The 18,269-nt window shown below is 40.0% G+C and overlaps 1 protein-coding gene across 2 annotated transcripts; it reads left to right on the forward strand.

The window, feature by feature from the left end:
* The first annotated feature begins 975 nt into the window (after positions 1-975).
* LOC127451805 (E3 ubiquitin-protein ligase RNF25-like) lies at positions 976-17,562 on the forward strand. Of its 2 annotated transcripts, none has more exons than XM_051716754.1 (10): positions 976-1,054; positions 1,420-1,491; positions 1,587-1,683; positions 1,886-1,953; positions 2,048-2,117; positions 2,226-2,297; positions 2,499-2,645; positions 13,988-14,077; positions 14,401-14,538; positions 16,668-17,560. In XM_051716754.1, exons 1-10 carry the CDS (start codon positions 1,038-1,040, stop codon positions 17,430-17,432), a joined length of 1,536 nt encoding a protein of 511 aa, XP_051572714.1. In that variant the 5' UTR covers positions 976-1,037; the 3' UTR covers positions 17,433-17,560. The 2 variants fall into 2 exon arrangements, with proteins under 2 accessions (XP_051572714.1, XP_051572713.1); XM_051716753.1 differs by having other exon boundaries at positions 1,022-1,054; positions 1,563-1,683; positions 16,668-17,562.
* Positions 17,563-18,269: the final 707 nt, after the last annotated feature.

An 18,269-nucleotide genomic window follows, 5' to 3' on the forward strand; every position in this document is an offset into this window, starting at 1 on the left:
TAACGTGCATGTAAAATGACTAGCAATAGCATTTTAGCTTAGCGTAAAGCTGACAATTTACACAAGGTTTATTTCTATTTCTTCTGCTCCAAACTTACTTCAAACTTACTTCTCTGTCTGCTCGTGTGAATGAACACATCCTAAGAAAGTGTTTCACCGCTGTTCAAATGCACTTTGGATCACATCATTTATATGAATAAATGTTTTCCATCTGAAAGGACTAAATATGAAATGAAACAAATGACAATAAAATGCAAAGTAATCTCTTCAGTAATCAAAATACTTTTTGAATGTAACTGTATTCTAATTACCAATTATTTAAATTGTAACTGTAGTGGAATACAGTTACTTATATTTTGTATTTTAAATACGTATTCCCGTTACATGTATTCCGTTACTCCCCAACCCTGTCCATATGACCCCAGTAGTTAAATCCATATCTTCAGGAGTGATATAATACGCTACGTCCCATTCAGAAGTGATCATCCCGGTGCCCTATTCCCTTCGAAGACTTTACCATCCACTGTGAGAGCTTTGGAGGGCTAAAAGGTGTGGGGCTCAAAAATAATGGGCATTTGGAACTCACTTTTTAAGTAATTTCTATTGGAAATTCTGTTAGAAGCGATCTTACAGCTTGACTATCATGCTTGTTTTCCCTTTAAAGTGCCCTTCGGAGGGTGATTTATCCCATTTGGAACGCAGGGATAGATCTAACCACTGGAGTTGTATGGATTACTTTTATGCTGCCTTTATGTGCTTTTTGGAGCTTCAAAATTTTGGTCACCATTCTCTTGCATTGTGAGGACCTGCAGAGCTGAAATATTCTTTTAAAAATCTTTGTTTGTGTTCAGCAGAAGAAAGTCAAACACATCTGGGATGGCATGAGGGTGAGTAAATGATGAGACAATTTTCATTTTTTTGGGTGAATTATCTCTAACTATTTGTAGTCAGTGCATGAAATTTCCATTTGTTACTTTGACAGTGAGCTCTGTTGTGTCAGTTGACTGTTGACGTAGGTTGATGACATCACCACGAAAATGGCCGCCGAGAGTGAGTAAGTGTTGAACTGCTGGTAAACTGTGACAGAAACACATATTCTTTACGAATACGTATATAAGTCAATGGTTGTTTGGCATATAATATGAAATTGTTTTATTTGTAAGCCTTAAAAAAGTTAGATTTTAAAGCATAATAATATACGCGAGACATGTCATAGATGGCTAAATAAGTGAGCATAACTACAGTTGTATGTAGTACAATTGATCAATTATTTTTCCGTAGTTAAGTCTCTCGGAGACTTAAATTGTATTGACCCAGGTCTGGTATTCTGACATACTCATATGTCAAACTCATGTCAATGTTTTTTAAACCAGTTCTACACGAAATTCAATTCTTAACCATATCTTTTTGACCCCACAGTGTCCTGTCTGAAATTGAAGTGCTGCAGTCCATCTACTTGGATGAACTTAGTGTTACTCAGAAAGATGAGGGGTAAATATTTGAGTTAGTTTTTCATAAGTGACTTTAAATTAATAACCGTCCCTCTTTATGTGAAATTTAAGTGTTGTCAAATCTCTCTCAATTAGAGGATGGACGGTCAGTCTGGTGCTCTATCCCTCCACTGCAGAGGACTCTCTCTCTCAGTTTGTTCGTCTCACTCTGACAATGGATCTGGACTCAGAGGTTTGTTGGTCAAATAGCTATTATATGTGACAATTATATTGACATAAATATTTGATCAACCCAGTAGTGAATGTAGTATATCTCTTATTTACTTGGCACTATTTTTATAAGTAGTTATCAGTCTATGTGCTATTATGTGCTTCCCGAGATAGGCATTGTGTAGCTGTTTTGTTTCCTCACTGTTTCTTTAATTCACTTCCAGTATCCACGTACATCTCCTTGCTTCTCTATTCACAATCCACGTGGACTCTCAGATGATAAACTGCTCAGGTGAGTGATCGTTAGTAAGCATTGTGTTTTAACTTTCAAATGTCCCTTTTCTTTGCTTTTATATTTTCCTCTTCCCTCCTTTCTCCTCTCTCAGTTTACAGAGGAGTTTGCAGATGGAGGCAGAGTCATGTCTGGGAACTCCTGCACTGTATCAGCTCATAGAGGTTTGAGATCCTTCTTCCATACCTGTATGTCTACAGTTCTTTGTATTTCAGTTCCTAATATCTTCTGTCTGTCTGTCTCAAACAATTGCCCTTTTTCCATTCTCACAGAGAGCCAAAGAGATCCTGACTGAGAGCAATATTCCTCATGGGAACTGTGTTATCTGTTTATATGACTTTAAGGTTTGGGTTTTAAATTGTGAGAATATCATAAACGTATGCATTTACTGTGCACTGTATCCCAGGTGTTTAAGTAAATCAATACACTGTAGCTAAGACTAGGGTTAAGACTGTAAATATATGGCTGTATTTTACATAAAATACACAAAACTATAAATATTGTTTGGGTACATTTATCTTACTCTGCTTTGGACTGACCATTAGGAAGGGGAAGTGTTTACTAAGACCAGCTGCTATCACTATTTCCACTCACATTGTCTTGGTCGCTACATCACCCATTCTGAAATGGAGCTTAAAGAACGTGAGAAGGAGCTGGAGAAGGACAAAACCAGAGACCGGACAGAAGAAGAGGTGAGATGATTATCACAGCAAAAGGGGTAATTACATCTACACCTACTAACGGGGATCTCTTTATTTTGCATACTTTAATACAGTTTTATACTTTTTCCTTTTCAGTAAAATGCTAAATTTTTCCCATTATACAAACCGATTCCAGTCAGAGGTATTGTTGTGTGTCATGCAAATTATTACATAATCTCCTACAATGTTGCTGTTGTTCCAACACATACAGTGGGCCCTAAAAGAATATGGACACTAAAGCCACACTGAAATATGTATGAATTTTCTTGCATGTGATAATAAAAATTCAAATCAAGTGACATTAAAGCTGCACTATGTAGCTTTGTGCTCTCTAGCGACATCTGTGGTTGAAATTTAAAATTGCAAGCAATTAGCGGACAAATACATTACTTCCGTCGTGTTTCGACACAACTGCTCTATCAGATGAATCTCATGATTTGAGGGTACCTGGACATCGCCTGTGTGATCATGACTGGAAGATATTCCGAGCCGGAGTTATAACGTGCTATTTTCATGTTTATATAATTATGTTATACGATTAAACATTTAAAAATTAAACATTACTTGCTTTGATGAAGATAAACAGCACTCTTATTTACATATTCTAATGAATGAATTGTACTCAAAGCGCTTTTACATAGAGAACAGGGGACTCTCCTGAATCACCACCAGTTACAAGTATATTTTAATATGATTATTGAAGTATTTCATTGACTATTAATGTTTGTATTGTATTGTATTATAAATTTAAGATGTGAAACTCGTGATACTGCTGATTTGAGTTCAGTGTAAGACTATTTTTACATTATTAATCTTGTCAACGAAATCAATGATGAAAATGTTTGTTGATGAAAGGTTTTTTGATTTCATCAACAATAACGAAGATGAGACAAAAAAGGCACATCATGAAGATTATTAAATTATTTTATTAAAGCATACTGTTGACGAAAACATGACGATAAAAATTATACTGCAAGATATTAACAGTGCAAGATATAAACAGAAGAAGAAACACCTTGATAATCTGTAAATAGAAGAATATATTAGATATGAATTCATTTAATCCATTAATCCAGTGTGTTGGGCATGTCTCTGCTTGAGAGTTGAGCGCTAACACCGGCAAAATTAACTGTTTTAAAACGGGGTAAATACCTCATTCAAACGCATCTTATTTATACATGAGATTCATCAGTATATCCACAACATTTATGGAACATCTTATATCTGCACAACTAAACGAATGAACATGTGAACTTGAATTAAATGATGCGCTAGTCAGAATACTGTATACAAGATGGCGCCGCGAATGGCCGCCTTGGTGTGTAGCTCTTTAGTTCTTTTGTTGTTTTTGTTTGTTTGTCCTGTGTTTAGTAATATTGTTCCAGTCAGTTTTACCAGGGACGAACTGCTGAACATTCGGCAGCATATACCAGATAACCTTTTCCCGGTTTTTGAACATCCGGACGTTTTGCTGGACATTTTAGTTGGAGGCGCAGCTGTGTTGTTTAAACATGCTATGAGAGGCAGACGAGGGAGACGAGCAGGCACGCTGGTCAGGCTCCGTCAGCACGGCTTTCGAACAGCCCTGCCGAGTAGTCATCTAGCAAATCTCTGCACTCTTCCAAACAAAACGGACGAACTACATCTCCTCACCCGCACAAACAAGGACTTTTCAAACTCTGCTGCCTTGTGCTTCACAGAAACCTGGCTGAGTGAAGCCATTCCGGACAACGCGTTACATCTGCCGGGCTTTCAGCTGTTCAGAGCGGATCACATCGCAGAGTTAATGGGGAAAACGAGAGGCAGTGGAACATGCTTTTACATCAATGAAAGTTGGTGTGCAGATGTAACAACTTTAAAGAGGATGTGCTGTCCTAATTTGGAAGCGCTCTTTATTAACTGTAAGCCGCGGGAGTTTTCCTTGTTTATTCTGGTGTGTGTGTATATCGCGCAAAACGCGTGTGTGTACAGCGCTGCAACAGCTGACTGATCAAATCACAGACACAGAACAACAGTACCCGGACTCAGTTATTATTATTCTTGAGGATTTTAACAAAGCAAATCTCACAGTGAACTGCCTAAATACAAACAGCACATTACATGCCCCACCAGAGACAGGAACATACTGGATCATTGCTACACAACAATAAAGGATGCATATCGCTCTGTCCCTAGAGCAGCTTTGGGATTCTCTGATCACTGTCTGGTTCATCATCTTGCAACCTACAGGCAGAAATTAAAATCAACCAAGCCAGTAGTAATGACTGTAAAGAGATGGACCAATGAAGCACAGCGTGAACTACAAGCCTGCTTCGATTGCACGGATTGGAGTGTTTTTGAGGCTGCAGACACCAATCTGGACGAGCTCACAGATACTGTTACATATATCAGTTTCTGTGAGGATATGTGCATTCCTACTAGGACTTATTTAAAGTTCAACAATGACAAACCATGGTTTACAGCAGAGCTCGGGCAGCTTTGTCAGGCCAAAGAGGATGCTTACAGGGGTGGGGATAAAGTCTTGTACAATCAGGCCAGGAACACACTGAACAAGGAAATCAGAGTGGCTAAAAAAAGATACTCTGAGAAGCTGAAAAACAAGTTTTCAGCTAACGACCCTGCATCAGTGTGGAGTGGCATAAAACAACTCACAAATTACAGGACTCCTGCCCCCAACCCTGTGGTGGACCAACAACTGGCTGACGACCTGAATGTGTTCTACTGTAGATTTGAAAGGCCCAATCTCACACCCCACACCCACATGACCTTCACTTCACACAAACACCAACACCTCCTGCAACCCCCCTCCTCCCCCCTCCTGCTACTCAACCTCCACTTAAGATCTGTGAAGATGATGTGAGCTGCGTCTTTCGGAAACAAAAGACGAGGAAAGCTTCAGGCCCAGATGGCGTCTCACCAGCGTGTCTTCGATCCTGTGCTAACCAGCTGGCCCCCATCTTCACACAGATCTTAAATAGATCACTGGAGCAGTGTGAAGTCCCATGCTGCTTCAAACACTCAATCATTATTCCTGTCCCAAAGAAACCAAAAATCACAGGACTTAATGACTACAGACCTGTCGCCCTGACGTCTGTGGTCATGAAATCATTTGAGAGACTGGTGTTGGCCCACCTGAAGAACATCACTGGACCCTTTCTAGATCCCCTTCAATTTGCTTATTGAGCAAACAGGTCTGTGGATGATGCAGTCAACATGGGATTGCATCATATCCTGCAACATCTGGACAGACCAGGGACATATGCAAGGATCCTTTTTGTGGACTTCAGTTTGGCTTTCAACACCATCATCCCAGCTATACTCCAGAATAAATTACACCAACTCTCTGTTCCCATGTCTATCTGTCAATGGATTACTAGCTTTCTGACGGACAGGCAGCAGCTTGTGAGACAGGGGAAACTCACTTCCAGCACCTGTATAATCAGCACTGGTGCCCCCCAGGGATGTGTGCTCTCCCCACTACTCTTCTCCCTCTACACCAATGACTGCATCGCCAAGGACCCCTCTGTCAAGCTCCTGAAGTTTGCAGATGACACCACTGTCATCGGCCTCATCTGAGATGATGATGAGTCTGCATACAGAAGGGAGGTTGAACAGCTGGCTGTCTGGTGCAGTCAAAACAACCTTGAGCTAAACATGCTCAAAACGATGGAGATGATTGTGGACTTTAGGAGGAACACCCCAACACTGACCCCCCTCACCATTCTAAACAGCACTGTGGCAGCAGTGGAGTCATTCAGGTTCCTGGGCACTACCATCTCACAGGATCTGAAGTGGGAGACACACATTGACTCCATTGTGAAAAAGGCCCAGCAGAGGTTGTACTTCCTTCGCCAGCTGAGGAAGTTCAACCTGCCACAGGCGCTACTGATACAGTTCTACTCAGCAGTCATTGAGTCTGTCCTCTGCACTTCAATAACTGTCTGGTTTCAGCTACGAAATCAGACATCAGAAGACTACAGAGGACAGTTCGGACTGCTGAGATGATTATTGGTTGCCCCCCCCCCATACACTTCCAGAGTGAGGGAAAAGGCTGGAAAAATCACTCTGGACCCCACTCACCCTGACCATTACTTTTTTTATCTGTTGCCTTCTGGCCGACGCTTCAGAGCTCTGAGCACCAGACTCGTCAGGCACAGGAACAGTTTTATCCCTCAGCAAATTGAGCAATAACTATGTGCAATACACAGTTTAGTCTTTTTTATATTTATCCAACACATCCAACCTCTTCTGCCATTTCATTCCTCTGAGAAAAAAAAACATTTGCAATGTACATAACAGATAACAGATTTGTATTAGATTTGCACTACGTGCAATGTGTATGTGTGTATGTATGTATGTGTGTGTCTGTGTGTGTGTGTATGTATGTATGTATGTGTGTGTATAATTATTTTTTATTATTATCTATGTCTTGCTGCTGTTTTTGTATTGTTTTTGTATTGTTGTACACTGGTAGCTCCTGTCACCAAGACAAATTCCTTGTTGTAAGCATACTTGGCAATAAAGCTGATTCTGATTCTGAATAATCGTAATTAGCGTTGCGTAATTTTAGTTGTGAATACACTGTTTCCATAAGAAACACACTACATGCAATGCAGTATTTATCACGGAAAATTAATCTCTGAAGAATTCAGAGTACAGTAGGCTAACTTCTAAAAAGTAGCTAATACTTCAGTCTATTCATTATTATTTCAGGAGCTCAGGTTTTTCACAACAAGGACAGTATATACATTTATACTTTGTTTAATACATGTTTACATTAGAAAATGTTTATACTTTTTTTTCTAAATATTTGAATATTTGATTAAAGTTTGGTCTGCTACAGTTTGACACTTTTTTGTCCAGTTTGCACGTCAAGTAAAATATATTATTTTCATTAACTATAATTGTATGTAATTTTTGTAAAACTGTCTAACATTAAAGAACATGATGAAATATTGACTAAGGACATTTTTGTCAAAAGACTAAAACTGTGACTAAAAAATAAAAATGAATACGGCAGTTGATAAAGCAAGTGAAACTGTAGGCCTAATAACTCTAAACTAAAAACATAAAACGAGCAATAATAGGGATAAATATACTTTTTTTTGTTATTAAAAGTTTTTATTGATTCCATATAATGTATAAATATATATATATATATATATATATATATATATATATATATATATATATATATATATATATATATATATATATATAAATTACAGAATATTTGGAATCACATTATATTATTTACAACCCTTCCTCCCGAACATTAACCACCCCACCCCACCCCACCCCACCACCCAACACAAACAGATACCCCAGTGGTCAAATACAATTGACAAAGACACTCAAACAAACAATAAAACAGAAGAAAATATTTAGAAATACATTTAAAAAAGTATATGTTCAAAAACAAAAAGGCTACAACATACACATTTAAAACAACATGTCTCCCTCCACTGCCCCTCCCCAAGAGCCCTCCAAAAAGGCCAAATTGCTGCCCCACCTCCTGATGAACATATCCATGTTGCCTAGCCTTCTATATGACAACTCTTCCCAAGCTTAACTCAGACATAACTCTGAACCCTCGACCAAAACTCTTGAATCTTAGTACAATACTAAAAAACATGGGCTATGTCCCCATCCTCTGATTGGCATCGCCAACAGGTGGGTATATCTTTAAGACCAAGCCTATGCAATCTAGAGGGAGTCCAATAAAAACGATGCAGAATCTTAAATTGAATGAGGCGCATCCTTGCATCCCTAGACATAGACTTGGCATTTTTTAAAATCCTACCCCATTCTTCATCCTCCAGTACTAAATTCAAGTCTTTAACCCATAACTTCTTGAGTTGTCAAAACCCCATCCCCTAGACTCTGAATTAGCCAGGAATAGTACGCTGAAGACTCGTGACCCTTTCCAAAAGCCGCTAGTACCATCTCAAGAGTGTCTGCAGCTTTAGGGGGCTGTGTACTATACCCAAAGATGGTACAAAGTAGATGGCGCAGCTGTAAGTACCTGAAGAATTGAGATCTGGGAATCCCAAACCGGTGTGTAATATCTCAATGCAAAGGATCTCAATGCTCCATTTTCATACAGGTCACCCAGTGTAGCAACTCAATCCATTCTGTCCAGCAAAAAGGGGACTTATTAATACACAGTTTAGGGTTTAACCAAATACTTGCAGCAACGTTCAGGTGTATGTCCGAATTGAGCACACGGGAAACCCTTCTAACCCGTCCACACTAACTGCATGTGTGAGATAGCGGGATGTGTCTTTAGTTCTCCATGCAGCTTGGTAGAAAGACATTGTAATGGCAAGATAGGGGCAAGAAGTTTTTGTTCAATGCAGAACCAGGGAGGGGTTCTTTCAGGTGGAAGCGACCAATGAGCCAAATGTCTGAGACCGAATGCATAATAATAAAACGAAATCTTGGGTAAGCCTAGCCCACCTTTGTCAATCGGCCTATGTAACTTATTGAATTGTAATCTGGGACGTTTACCATTCCAAATGAAAGACTTCGCTATGCTTTCAAATTGCTTGAAATAAGAGAGGGGGACATCTACCGGGAGAGACTGTAGCAGGTAGTTAAATTTTGGAATACAGTTCTTTTTAATAACATTAACCTTCCCAATCATAGATAAATGTAATGAAGCCCACCTACCCACATCGCTCGAAAACCGTTTTATTAAGGGATCAAAATTAACTCTAACTAAATCAGACAAATTTGTGGGGAATAAAATGCCCAAATACTTAATACCCTGTTTGGGCCACTGGAAGGCACCTGGCTGGAAGGCCGTTACTGGACAGTATGCTGTCAGAGCCAGTGCTTCGGATTTAGACCAGTTGACTTTGTATCCTGAGAATTTGGAAAAGGAATTAATAATTCTGTGGAGGCAAGGCATAGATTTATTAGGGTCAGAGACAAATAATAAAATATCATCTGCATAAAGCAGAAGCTTATGCACCACGCCTCCCGCCACCACCCCTGGAAAATCCTCCTCCTTTCTTATCGCGGCTGCTAATGTTTCCAGGGCAAGACAGAACAATAATGGGGAAAGAGGGCAACCCTGCCGAGTGCCCCTATCCAGAGTAAAATAATCTGAAATTAATCCATTTGTTTGTACCGCTGCTACAGGGTGTCTATAAAGTAACTTGATCCAACCAATAAACGTACTCCCGAACCCATACATTTCCAAGATCTTAAAAATATAATCCCATTCTACCATATCAAACGCCTTTTCGGCATCAAGTGAGATGGCAGCGACCGGAGTCTGATCATTCGCCACTGACCACATGATATTGATGAAACGCCTAATATTATCAGAAGAGCTATGACCCTGAATAAACCCCACCTGATTTATATGTATAAGAGATGTCATAACCTTACTTAATCGGTTAGCCAAAATTTTAGCCAAAATTTTTACATCTAGCTGGATCAGGGAAATTGGATGGTAACTTTTACACTCGTATGGATCTTTGTCCTTTTTAAGAATCAGACTGATCCGGGCTTGTGTCATGGTTGGAGGAAGCTTTCCATTCTTTAATGATTCAGTATAAACTTCTAACAAAAGTGGAGCCAGTTCTGTAGCATAAGATATAAAAAATTCAGCGGCAAAACCATCTGGCCCTGGAGCTTTGCCTGTAGGTAGGGACTTAATTACCTCGTCAAGTTCCTCCAGGGTTATTTCAGAATCAAGAGAATTTTTTTGCTCAGTCGTCAGTTTAGGAAGTTCTAATGGTTCCACAAATTTTCTAATATCTTCAACAGTAGATGAAGACGTGGACTTATAGAGATCAAGATAGAACTCTTTAAAGGCATTATTAATATCAATGGCTGAGGTAAAAATTTCACCACCAGCAGATTTCACTGAGGGAATGGTAGAAAAAGACTCTCTCTGCTTTATATATCTAGCCAAAAGCTTCCCTGCTTTGTCACCCGACTCAAAGTATGACTGTCTTGCCCTGAACAACCAAAACTCCACTTTCCGTGACAAAATAGTATTATATCTGTATTTCAATCGGGTCAATTCTCTGAGACCATCAGACGACATTCGGCGCTTCTGCTCTGCCTCGGTACTTTTAATATTTCCTTCCAACTCCACGAGTACTCGTACTTTGGATTTTTTGATGAACGAGGCATACTGTATGATCCGACCCCTAAGAACCACCTTAAGTGCCTCCCAAGCCACGCCCACAGAGGATACTGAGGACCAGTTGGTCTCCATATAAACATTGATTTCAGTCTTTAACATTTGTTGGAAATCAGGATTTTGCAAAAGGGATCCATTAAAGCGCCAACTAAATGATTTCTTTTTCTCCGTATGTGGCAACTTCTCTAAATTCACCAGGGCATGATCCGAGACTAAGATATTTCCAATCGAGCAATCAACAACAGATGAAATGATGATTTGGATATCAAAAAAAAAAAATCTGTTCTAGAATAAATCTTATGGACTGATGAAAAAAATGTATAGTCTCTATTAGATGGGTTCAAATGTCTCCAAATATCTGTAAGACCAAGATTTTTACACATCCTGTGAAGCGTCAATGTTGCTCTAGGGGGGCTTACACACTTTTGCTTCACTATGATCAAGGACTGAGTCCATCAAAAGATTAAAGTCTCCTCCCAATATTATATCATGAGGGGTGCCAGTGACTTGCAATATCCCTTCAAGATCTATAAAAAAGCCCTGTTCATCAGCGTTAGGTGTATAAATATTAGACAAAATCAGACTTTACCCCTGAATTTCTGCTAAAACAATAATGACTCTTCCTAATTTATCATTAAACTGTTTGAAAAATTTGAATTGTAAATGTTTATTTACCAATATAATGACTCCCTTGCTCTTACTTGAGCCAACACTAAAGAAAACATGTCCACCCCATATCCTCCCAAATTTTTCAGCTTCCTGCGGGAAAGATGTGTTTCTTGAAGAATAATATTTCTCACGTTTAAGAAAAGTAATAACCTTCCTTCTTTTTTTAGGGTGCCCCAACCCATTCACATTCCATGTGGAGATAGTACACTCATATTAACATTTGACATTTTGATGTAGTAGAAAAAATAAATTGTGTGTCAAAAACAAAATTATACAGACCACATTCCCCATTAGTGAAACAATCAAACCCTGAACTTCCCCCCAAACTGAACAAACAGAAAAAAGAAAAACGTGTTTGTAGAGCCGAGGAGGGCGGGGCCGGGCTGGAATGACGCACGCCCGGTCCCCAATCAGCCTGATGGGGCGCGCGAGGGATAAAGGCGGCCGGGGATGACAGTTCGAGAGAGAGAGAATGACAGGCAGCTGTACTGTGTGTTTATGGTTGTGTGTTTTTGTTTAAGTTGTTTATTAAATTATTATTTAAGTTTTCAAGCCGGTTCTCGCCGCCTCCTTTCCACTGAACCCCCTTACAGTGCGCATTAACCCCGCGCACGAAAGTGCCAACCGACGTCAATCTCTTTAAACTCAAAGAGTCCATGTACGCCTACAAGTGCCCCCACGACAACTTTGCCATCAGATTGCTCAATTTTGCCTCACAAATTTGTAAGGCAAAATTACATATCATCAAATATTTTGTAAAACAAAACCCAGCCAATAGGCAGAATAAACACCAAGAACGTGTAGACTCATTCACAGAACTGTCTCAAAGGTGTGTTCCTTCACAAAACATATTCCAGCTGATATAAAGCCATTCAGTTTCCTCGGACAGACAAACAAATCTTCAGTGAGCCAGCTGATGAGTGCAACAGATGACAAAATCATTCCAGCGTCCCACGAAAATACTCCACAAATCATACTCCAGCCAACAGGAGGCATAAGCACAAGGAACTGACAGATTCATCCATAACTGTCCCGAAGTAATGTTATTTAACAAAACAAGCTCCAACCGCTAGGCGGAACCAGCACAAAAGGAAACGAAACACGCATCCCGGTTCCTCGGATGGTCAAGAGTCAATTCACTTGGAGGCCGCATAAAAGTATATCCCATGATTCACACAATCTGTCAACTTTATAAAAGACATCCTTTGTGTGGGCATATAGATATTTTGCAGTCATCCGTTCATTGTCAATGCAAAAGTTTCTTTAAGGAAAAGTGTTAATCCACAAAACAAAAGAAACTCCAGCCGCTCGGCGGAGCCAGCGCAAAAGGAAACAAAAATGGTGCCCAGCTTCCTCCGAAAGCCAGAGTATGTATAGTGAGTCAATCCACTCAAAAGAAAAACACCCAGTGGTTACTCACCCATTGTTTCAATAAAAGATATTGCCTGATTGGGACATGTAAATACTTTGCTGCCGTCCTTGGTGTTTATTCTCAGTCTGGCCGGAAACATCAGAGCAAAAGTGATCTTCCGCTGATGTAAGAGTTTCTTGCATTCCTTAAACCGATCACATTTCTCTCTTCAGTCATGGATGGAGAGATGGCCTGGAGAAGGTGAGAATGGGGTCAAGGGAACAGGTGGTGGGGTGGTTGGAGAGGAGGAGTTTAGAGACAGAAGAGTTGCATACAGGAGATGGGTGTTTGACATGGTGTGGTGCTGAGAATGTGTTCCTGATGGTTGTAACATTAGTAGTAAAAAAGGTGGCGAAGACATCTGCTGTCGGTGATGTGTCAGGTGGTGGAGGGGGAGGGCAGAGAAGTGTACTGAATGTTCTAAACAAGCTGTTGATCTTGTTCTGGTAATAGGAGGTTTTTGCAGATTTAACATTATCTGAAAAAGTTGCAAGCAGAAACTGATACTTACCTAGATCTGCTGGATCTTGAGAATTCCACCATCTCCTCTCAGCTGCCCTGAGGTCAGTCCGATGTTCACGAAGGATGTCAGAGAGCCAGGGGCTGGGTGGTGTAGCACGTGCTGGCCTAGAGGAGAGAGGACAGATGTTGTCTAGACAGGTTGTTAAAGTATAGCTTAGTGTGTCTGTGGCAGTGTTTACATCAAAGCATGGAAAATACATTTGGTGTAGGAAGAGAGGTAGAGACAGCAGTGGAAAGGTGAGAGGGTGAAAGAGAATGGAGGTTACTAGGCTGGGCCTTTCTCATGCGTTTCCTACAGTTACAATCGCAATTCTGTTATGAAATTGTGATTTATTGCGATATATTGAATCATTATTGAATCGATACATATGATCACAATACGTATCATGTCACCTGGTTTGATTTTTTGTTCTAATGCAGTGAAATTAATGCATATTTTAGTCTGGCTTAAGTGTCCAAGCACTTTCTAAGGCCACTTTAAAAAGGAGTATGAGATGTGCTTTGAAGGAAAGAATAATCTTTGAAATAAATAATAATAATAAAAAAAAAAATTCTTCCTTTCATTAACAGGAGTTGCCTGTTGTTTGCCCCGTGTGTCGTGAGCCGCTGACCTATGATGTGGGTGCCCTTCTTTCCTCCCCGGCTCCTAGTTTCACCCAGGTAAGACATGCAGACACACTATATAATTTTATTTGTACAGTGTTGGCATTACGGTCAAACTTAGCATGCCTGTGCATGACTTAAATCATTGTTGAAAATGCCACGTGGACAAAGTTTCTCTTGTGTTCAGTGCCAAGCAGTAGATATTTTTTTAAACAATGCATCATTGTCCTGTGAGAAATCTCTCTTGTTGTGAAGCCTGTTGTGTAGCTGACCAGGATGCCAGGACATCCAGATGAAAAGCTGAACACTCCTATGTATGCTCACTGGTGACATGCTGTGCATACACATGAACATTGTGTTTATTATTCGGTCACACACAGCAGGAGGATGCAGGCATTGGTCGGGAATTTAAAAAGAAATGGGCAGAGCTCCAGAAGATTCTGGAACGGCAGAAGGAAAAGGGTGGAGTTATTGACCCGGAAGCAGAGTCTAATCGGTTCCTCATTCACATTAATGAGGTAAATCCTGGATGGAACATTTTGTATTTCCTAGTGTTTTAATTAGGACAATTCGTTTTATTTTTTTATTTATTTATTAATTTTTTTTAATCCTCTTTTCTTTCAATTTGGAATGCTTAATTCCCACTACTTAGTAGGTCCTCGTGGTGGCGCGGTTACTCACCTCAATCTGGGTGGCGGAGGACAGGACTCAGTTGCCTCCATTTCTGAGACAGTCAATCCGTGCATTTTATCACGTGGCTCGCTGTGCATGACACTGTGGAGACTCATAGCATGTGGAGGCTCATGCTACTTTCTGCGATCCAGGCACAACTTACCACGCACCCCATTGAGAGCGAGAACCCCTAATCATGACCACAAGGAGGTTACCCTATGTGACTCTACCCTCCCTAGCAACCGGGCCAATTTGGTTGCTTAGGAGACCTGGCTGGAGTCACTCAGCATGCCCTGATTTCGAACTCGCGACTCCAGGGTGGTAGTCAGTGTCAATAATCGCTGAGCTACCCAGGCCTCCGACAATTCATTGTTAAAAAAATTAACCCATTCAATCATGCCCGCTGAGTCATATGTACATTTTGTAATAAGGGATTTTCCTACCATTGGAGTATCAGCCCCAGCTACTACTGCAGAGCTAGAATCTCTGGCAAGTGGTTCAAAAAACCGCAAAACAATATATGCAATTTCCACATATGTCTGTCGGCATGTGTACATAGACTGACAATTTAAAAATGTAGGCCAGTGGTTTATGTTCAATAATATGGAAATAAACAAAACAATATATTGACTTCTAAAGCCACTATTTTGTGAAGTCTGATCAGAGATTATTACTCATCTACCACCATATTTGTTATTGAAGTCTTTTGCACCAAAACAGTCATAATTTAGTAATATATGATCATTTTCTACCCTGTCTCTGGCCTTCTGTCGGAAATGCTCAGTTTTGGCCTCCTTTAAATTTCAACATAAGCACTCACTGTTATGATTGGCTAACATCATGCAGCCCCTCAAATACAGCCATATTTGAAAATAAATCGGAAGAGAATGAACAAGGTCCAAAATATTATAAAAACAAAATTTCAGGGTTTACACATCGCACATCCTACACATCTGAATATATTAAATTGTTCATCTTAAGCACAACTGTTAACACTAAGCAACATAAATCGAACAGTCATGACATTAGAAATATTCATGAATGAAACTGTTTATTTACGGTTTTGCGATCGGGTTTAAGTGTGTTTAACTGACCCGTCCTTCAATAACAGTTCCTTTGGAAAGCTTGAATCGTATTATGACTGGTTCACAAGCAATCCAGGCTGATATGAGCCAAAAAAACATACAATCCATGCAAATATGAGCATACACATACAGCATCACATCACTGGAAATGCATCAAAACGGTCAAAGACGTCCATCTAGTGCATGTTTACATACACAAACAATAAAAAAATAGCACAGATGGGCGCGAGAACGGGTCCAGGACGCGTTTGTGCTCAAAACAAGATGCTGCTGAATGAAACAAGGTCTCTTTTTCTTTTCTTTTTTTTCTTTTTTCTTTTTTGTATTTTTTTTTTTTTTTTTTTTTTTTTTGTAACTTGCCACCGTGTCTTGTAAAAGCAGCACAAGATACACGATCAAAATAGTCCAGATGGGTCCCCTTTGGTGTTCAGGAATAGTTGGGCCACATTAGGCCTGTCTGTCCTGCTCTCTCTGTTTACAAACTGAGCACCAGTGGGTGGGGCCAAGGTTGCGATGATTTAAAGTAGGCGTTAATGTTTTTTCGCTGTAGAGGAATGGGCCCCCTAGTGACGTAGGGAATTCGCGAAAGTAGACAACGAGGTGTTTTTGGAGCTTGGCTTCAATAAATGCTTTTATTGCATTGGGGATTAAGTTTTGAGTTCTGAAATGTACAGTTTGTTTTTAAAGTGGAATGACCACTTGATATTTTGATATGTCAAAATATCAAGGAAAATTGAATTCCTCATATCATGACCCCTTTAAAGAGCATATCATGTAATACATTTGATTAAAATGTTTCATCAATTGACAGCCGTATTATTAAAAAAATTTTGTTCCCAAAGTCAGTATTTGACTAAATGAATGAGGATTTTGTTTGTGTGATTTTCTAGGTTCCAGCTAGTCATTCTGACACCCCTGGCATTGATGCATCAGGTGCTGAGTCTAGTCTGTCACTCCCTGCCTCGTCCCCAAATTCCACCAATTCATTCCAAGCCTCTCCAAATCATCCCCCTGAAGGACAATCACAGCGTCAGTCCAGTCATGATTGGAGGCAACAAGGTGACTTCAAGAGAGGTCGTAGAGGAAGAGGAGGTGGAAGAGGTGGATTGGCACGTCACGCGATAACTACACCTGGGGTGGCATGCTTTGACAAGTTCTCGCAATCTTCAGAAAAGATCAATTGTGTCAACTCTGCCCTACCGAACAACACATCACAAGTAGAAAACATAGCACAAGGAGAGTCATGTGAACTCAATGATAATACAGCACAGCTCAGGCAACCTTTGACCTTTGAAGAAAAACCTGTTTCTGCAGACAAGGTTACTTCCAGTATATCCAAATGTGGACATGATGAGAGCCAACAAAAAGGGTATATTTCTAAAGAGGTTACTCAGACAATCTTACAGGAAGGACGGCAGGAAAGGGAACAACTGGGTAGAGGATGGAAGCGTGGTAGTCGTGGCTCAGGACGACTTTATGGACACTGGCAGGAGAGGAGCTTTAAGGGACCCAGTCACTGGGATAATTCTGGGGGTGCTGGCCACCGTGGAGAAGGACATAGAGCCAGAGAGAGAGGGGGTGGGTCTCATAGAGGAGGCGGGAGGGGTTTGTATCAGAGAGTGGAAAAAGAGTTTAGGAAGGAGGGAGTGCTCTGACAGTGTGAAAGGGGTTGTACAGGCATAGGAATAAGAATACCTCCCAGTTTCACCAGCTGTACCTTTATCGTTTAATGTCCAAAATAAAATTCTGCACAAGCATTAAACTGATTTAGGCCTATGTTTTTCATCCTTTCTCAAGCATAGTGATGTTCCAGCAGCTCATCTGGTAGAGCATGGCGCTAACATCGCCAAGATCATGGGTCGATTCCCAGGGAACACACAAATTGATAAAATGTTTACCTTGAACGCACTAAGTCATTTTGTTAAAAGTGTCTGGCAAATTAATAAATGTAAATATTTTTTGTGGAAACAAAGGAAAAAACAATGCAAAAAAAAAAGAAAAGCTGCTTAGGTGAACACTGCATGACAGAATGCTTACATTACTGTATGTTATCAGTTCTGGGGCTGGATTTACGTAACATTTGTAAGAATGAAAATTATTCTTTACTACTATTTTCTTACTTAAGAAAAAGTTACTGAAGAATATTTTTTAAGAATCTTTTTTCTTAAAGGAATATTCCCGGTTCAATACAAGTTAAGCCAGATTTAGCAGACACTCCCATTAAAGTGAAAGGGGAGAAATTGTAACACCCAACGGTCAACGGACGTAGAAAGGAACTCCCGCCTTACAAGTAAAACAGCCAATCATCTTTTAGATGACATCGCCTCGAGAAGGTGCATGCGCATTAGCTATACAAGACAGGAATTTATTTATTTTGCTTAATCTGAGGTAAAAAAGCACAAATTATTATTCTGGTGTTGTTAGATTTGACTGCTGATTTGAGATAAGTGCTTTGATCATAATCTTGACCAACCATTTTGGAGATTTCGGTC

This window comes from Myxocyprinus asiaticus, chromosome 14 (genome assembly GCF_019703515.2).
Source record: "Myxocyprinus asiaticus isolate MX2 ecotype Aquarium Trade chromosome 14, UBuf_Myxa_2, whole genome shotgun sequence".
In the NCBI taxonomy this organism is placed as follows: domain Eukaryota; kingdom Metazoa; phylum Chordata; class Actinopteri; order Cypriniformes; family Catostomidae; genus Myxocyprinus; species Myxocyprinus asiaticus.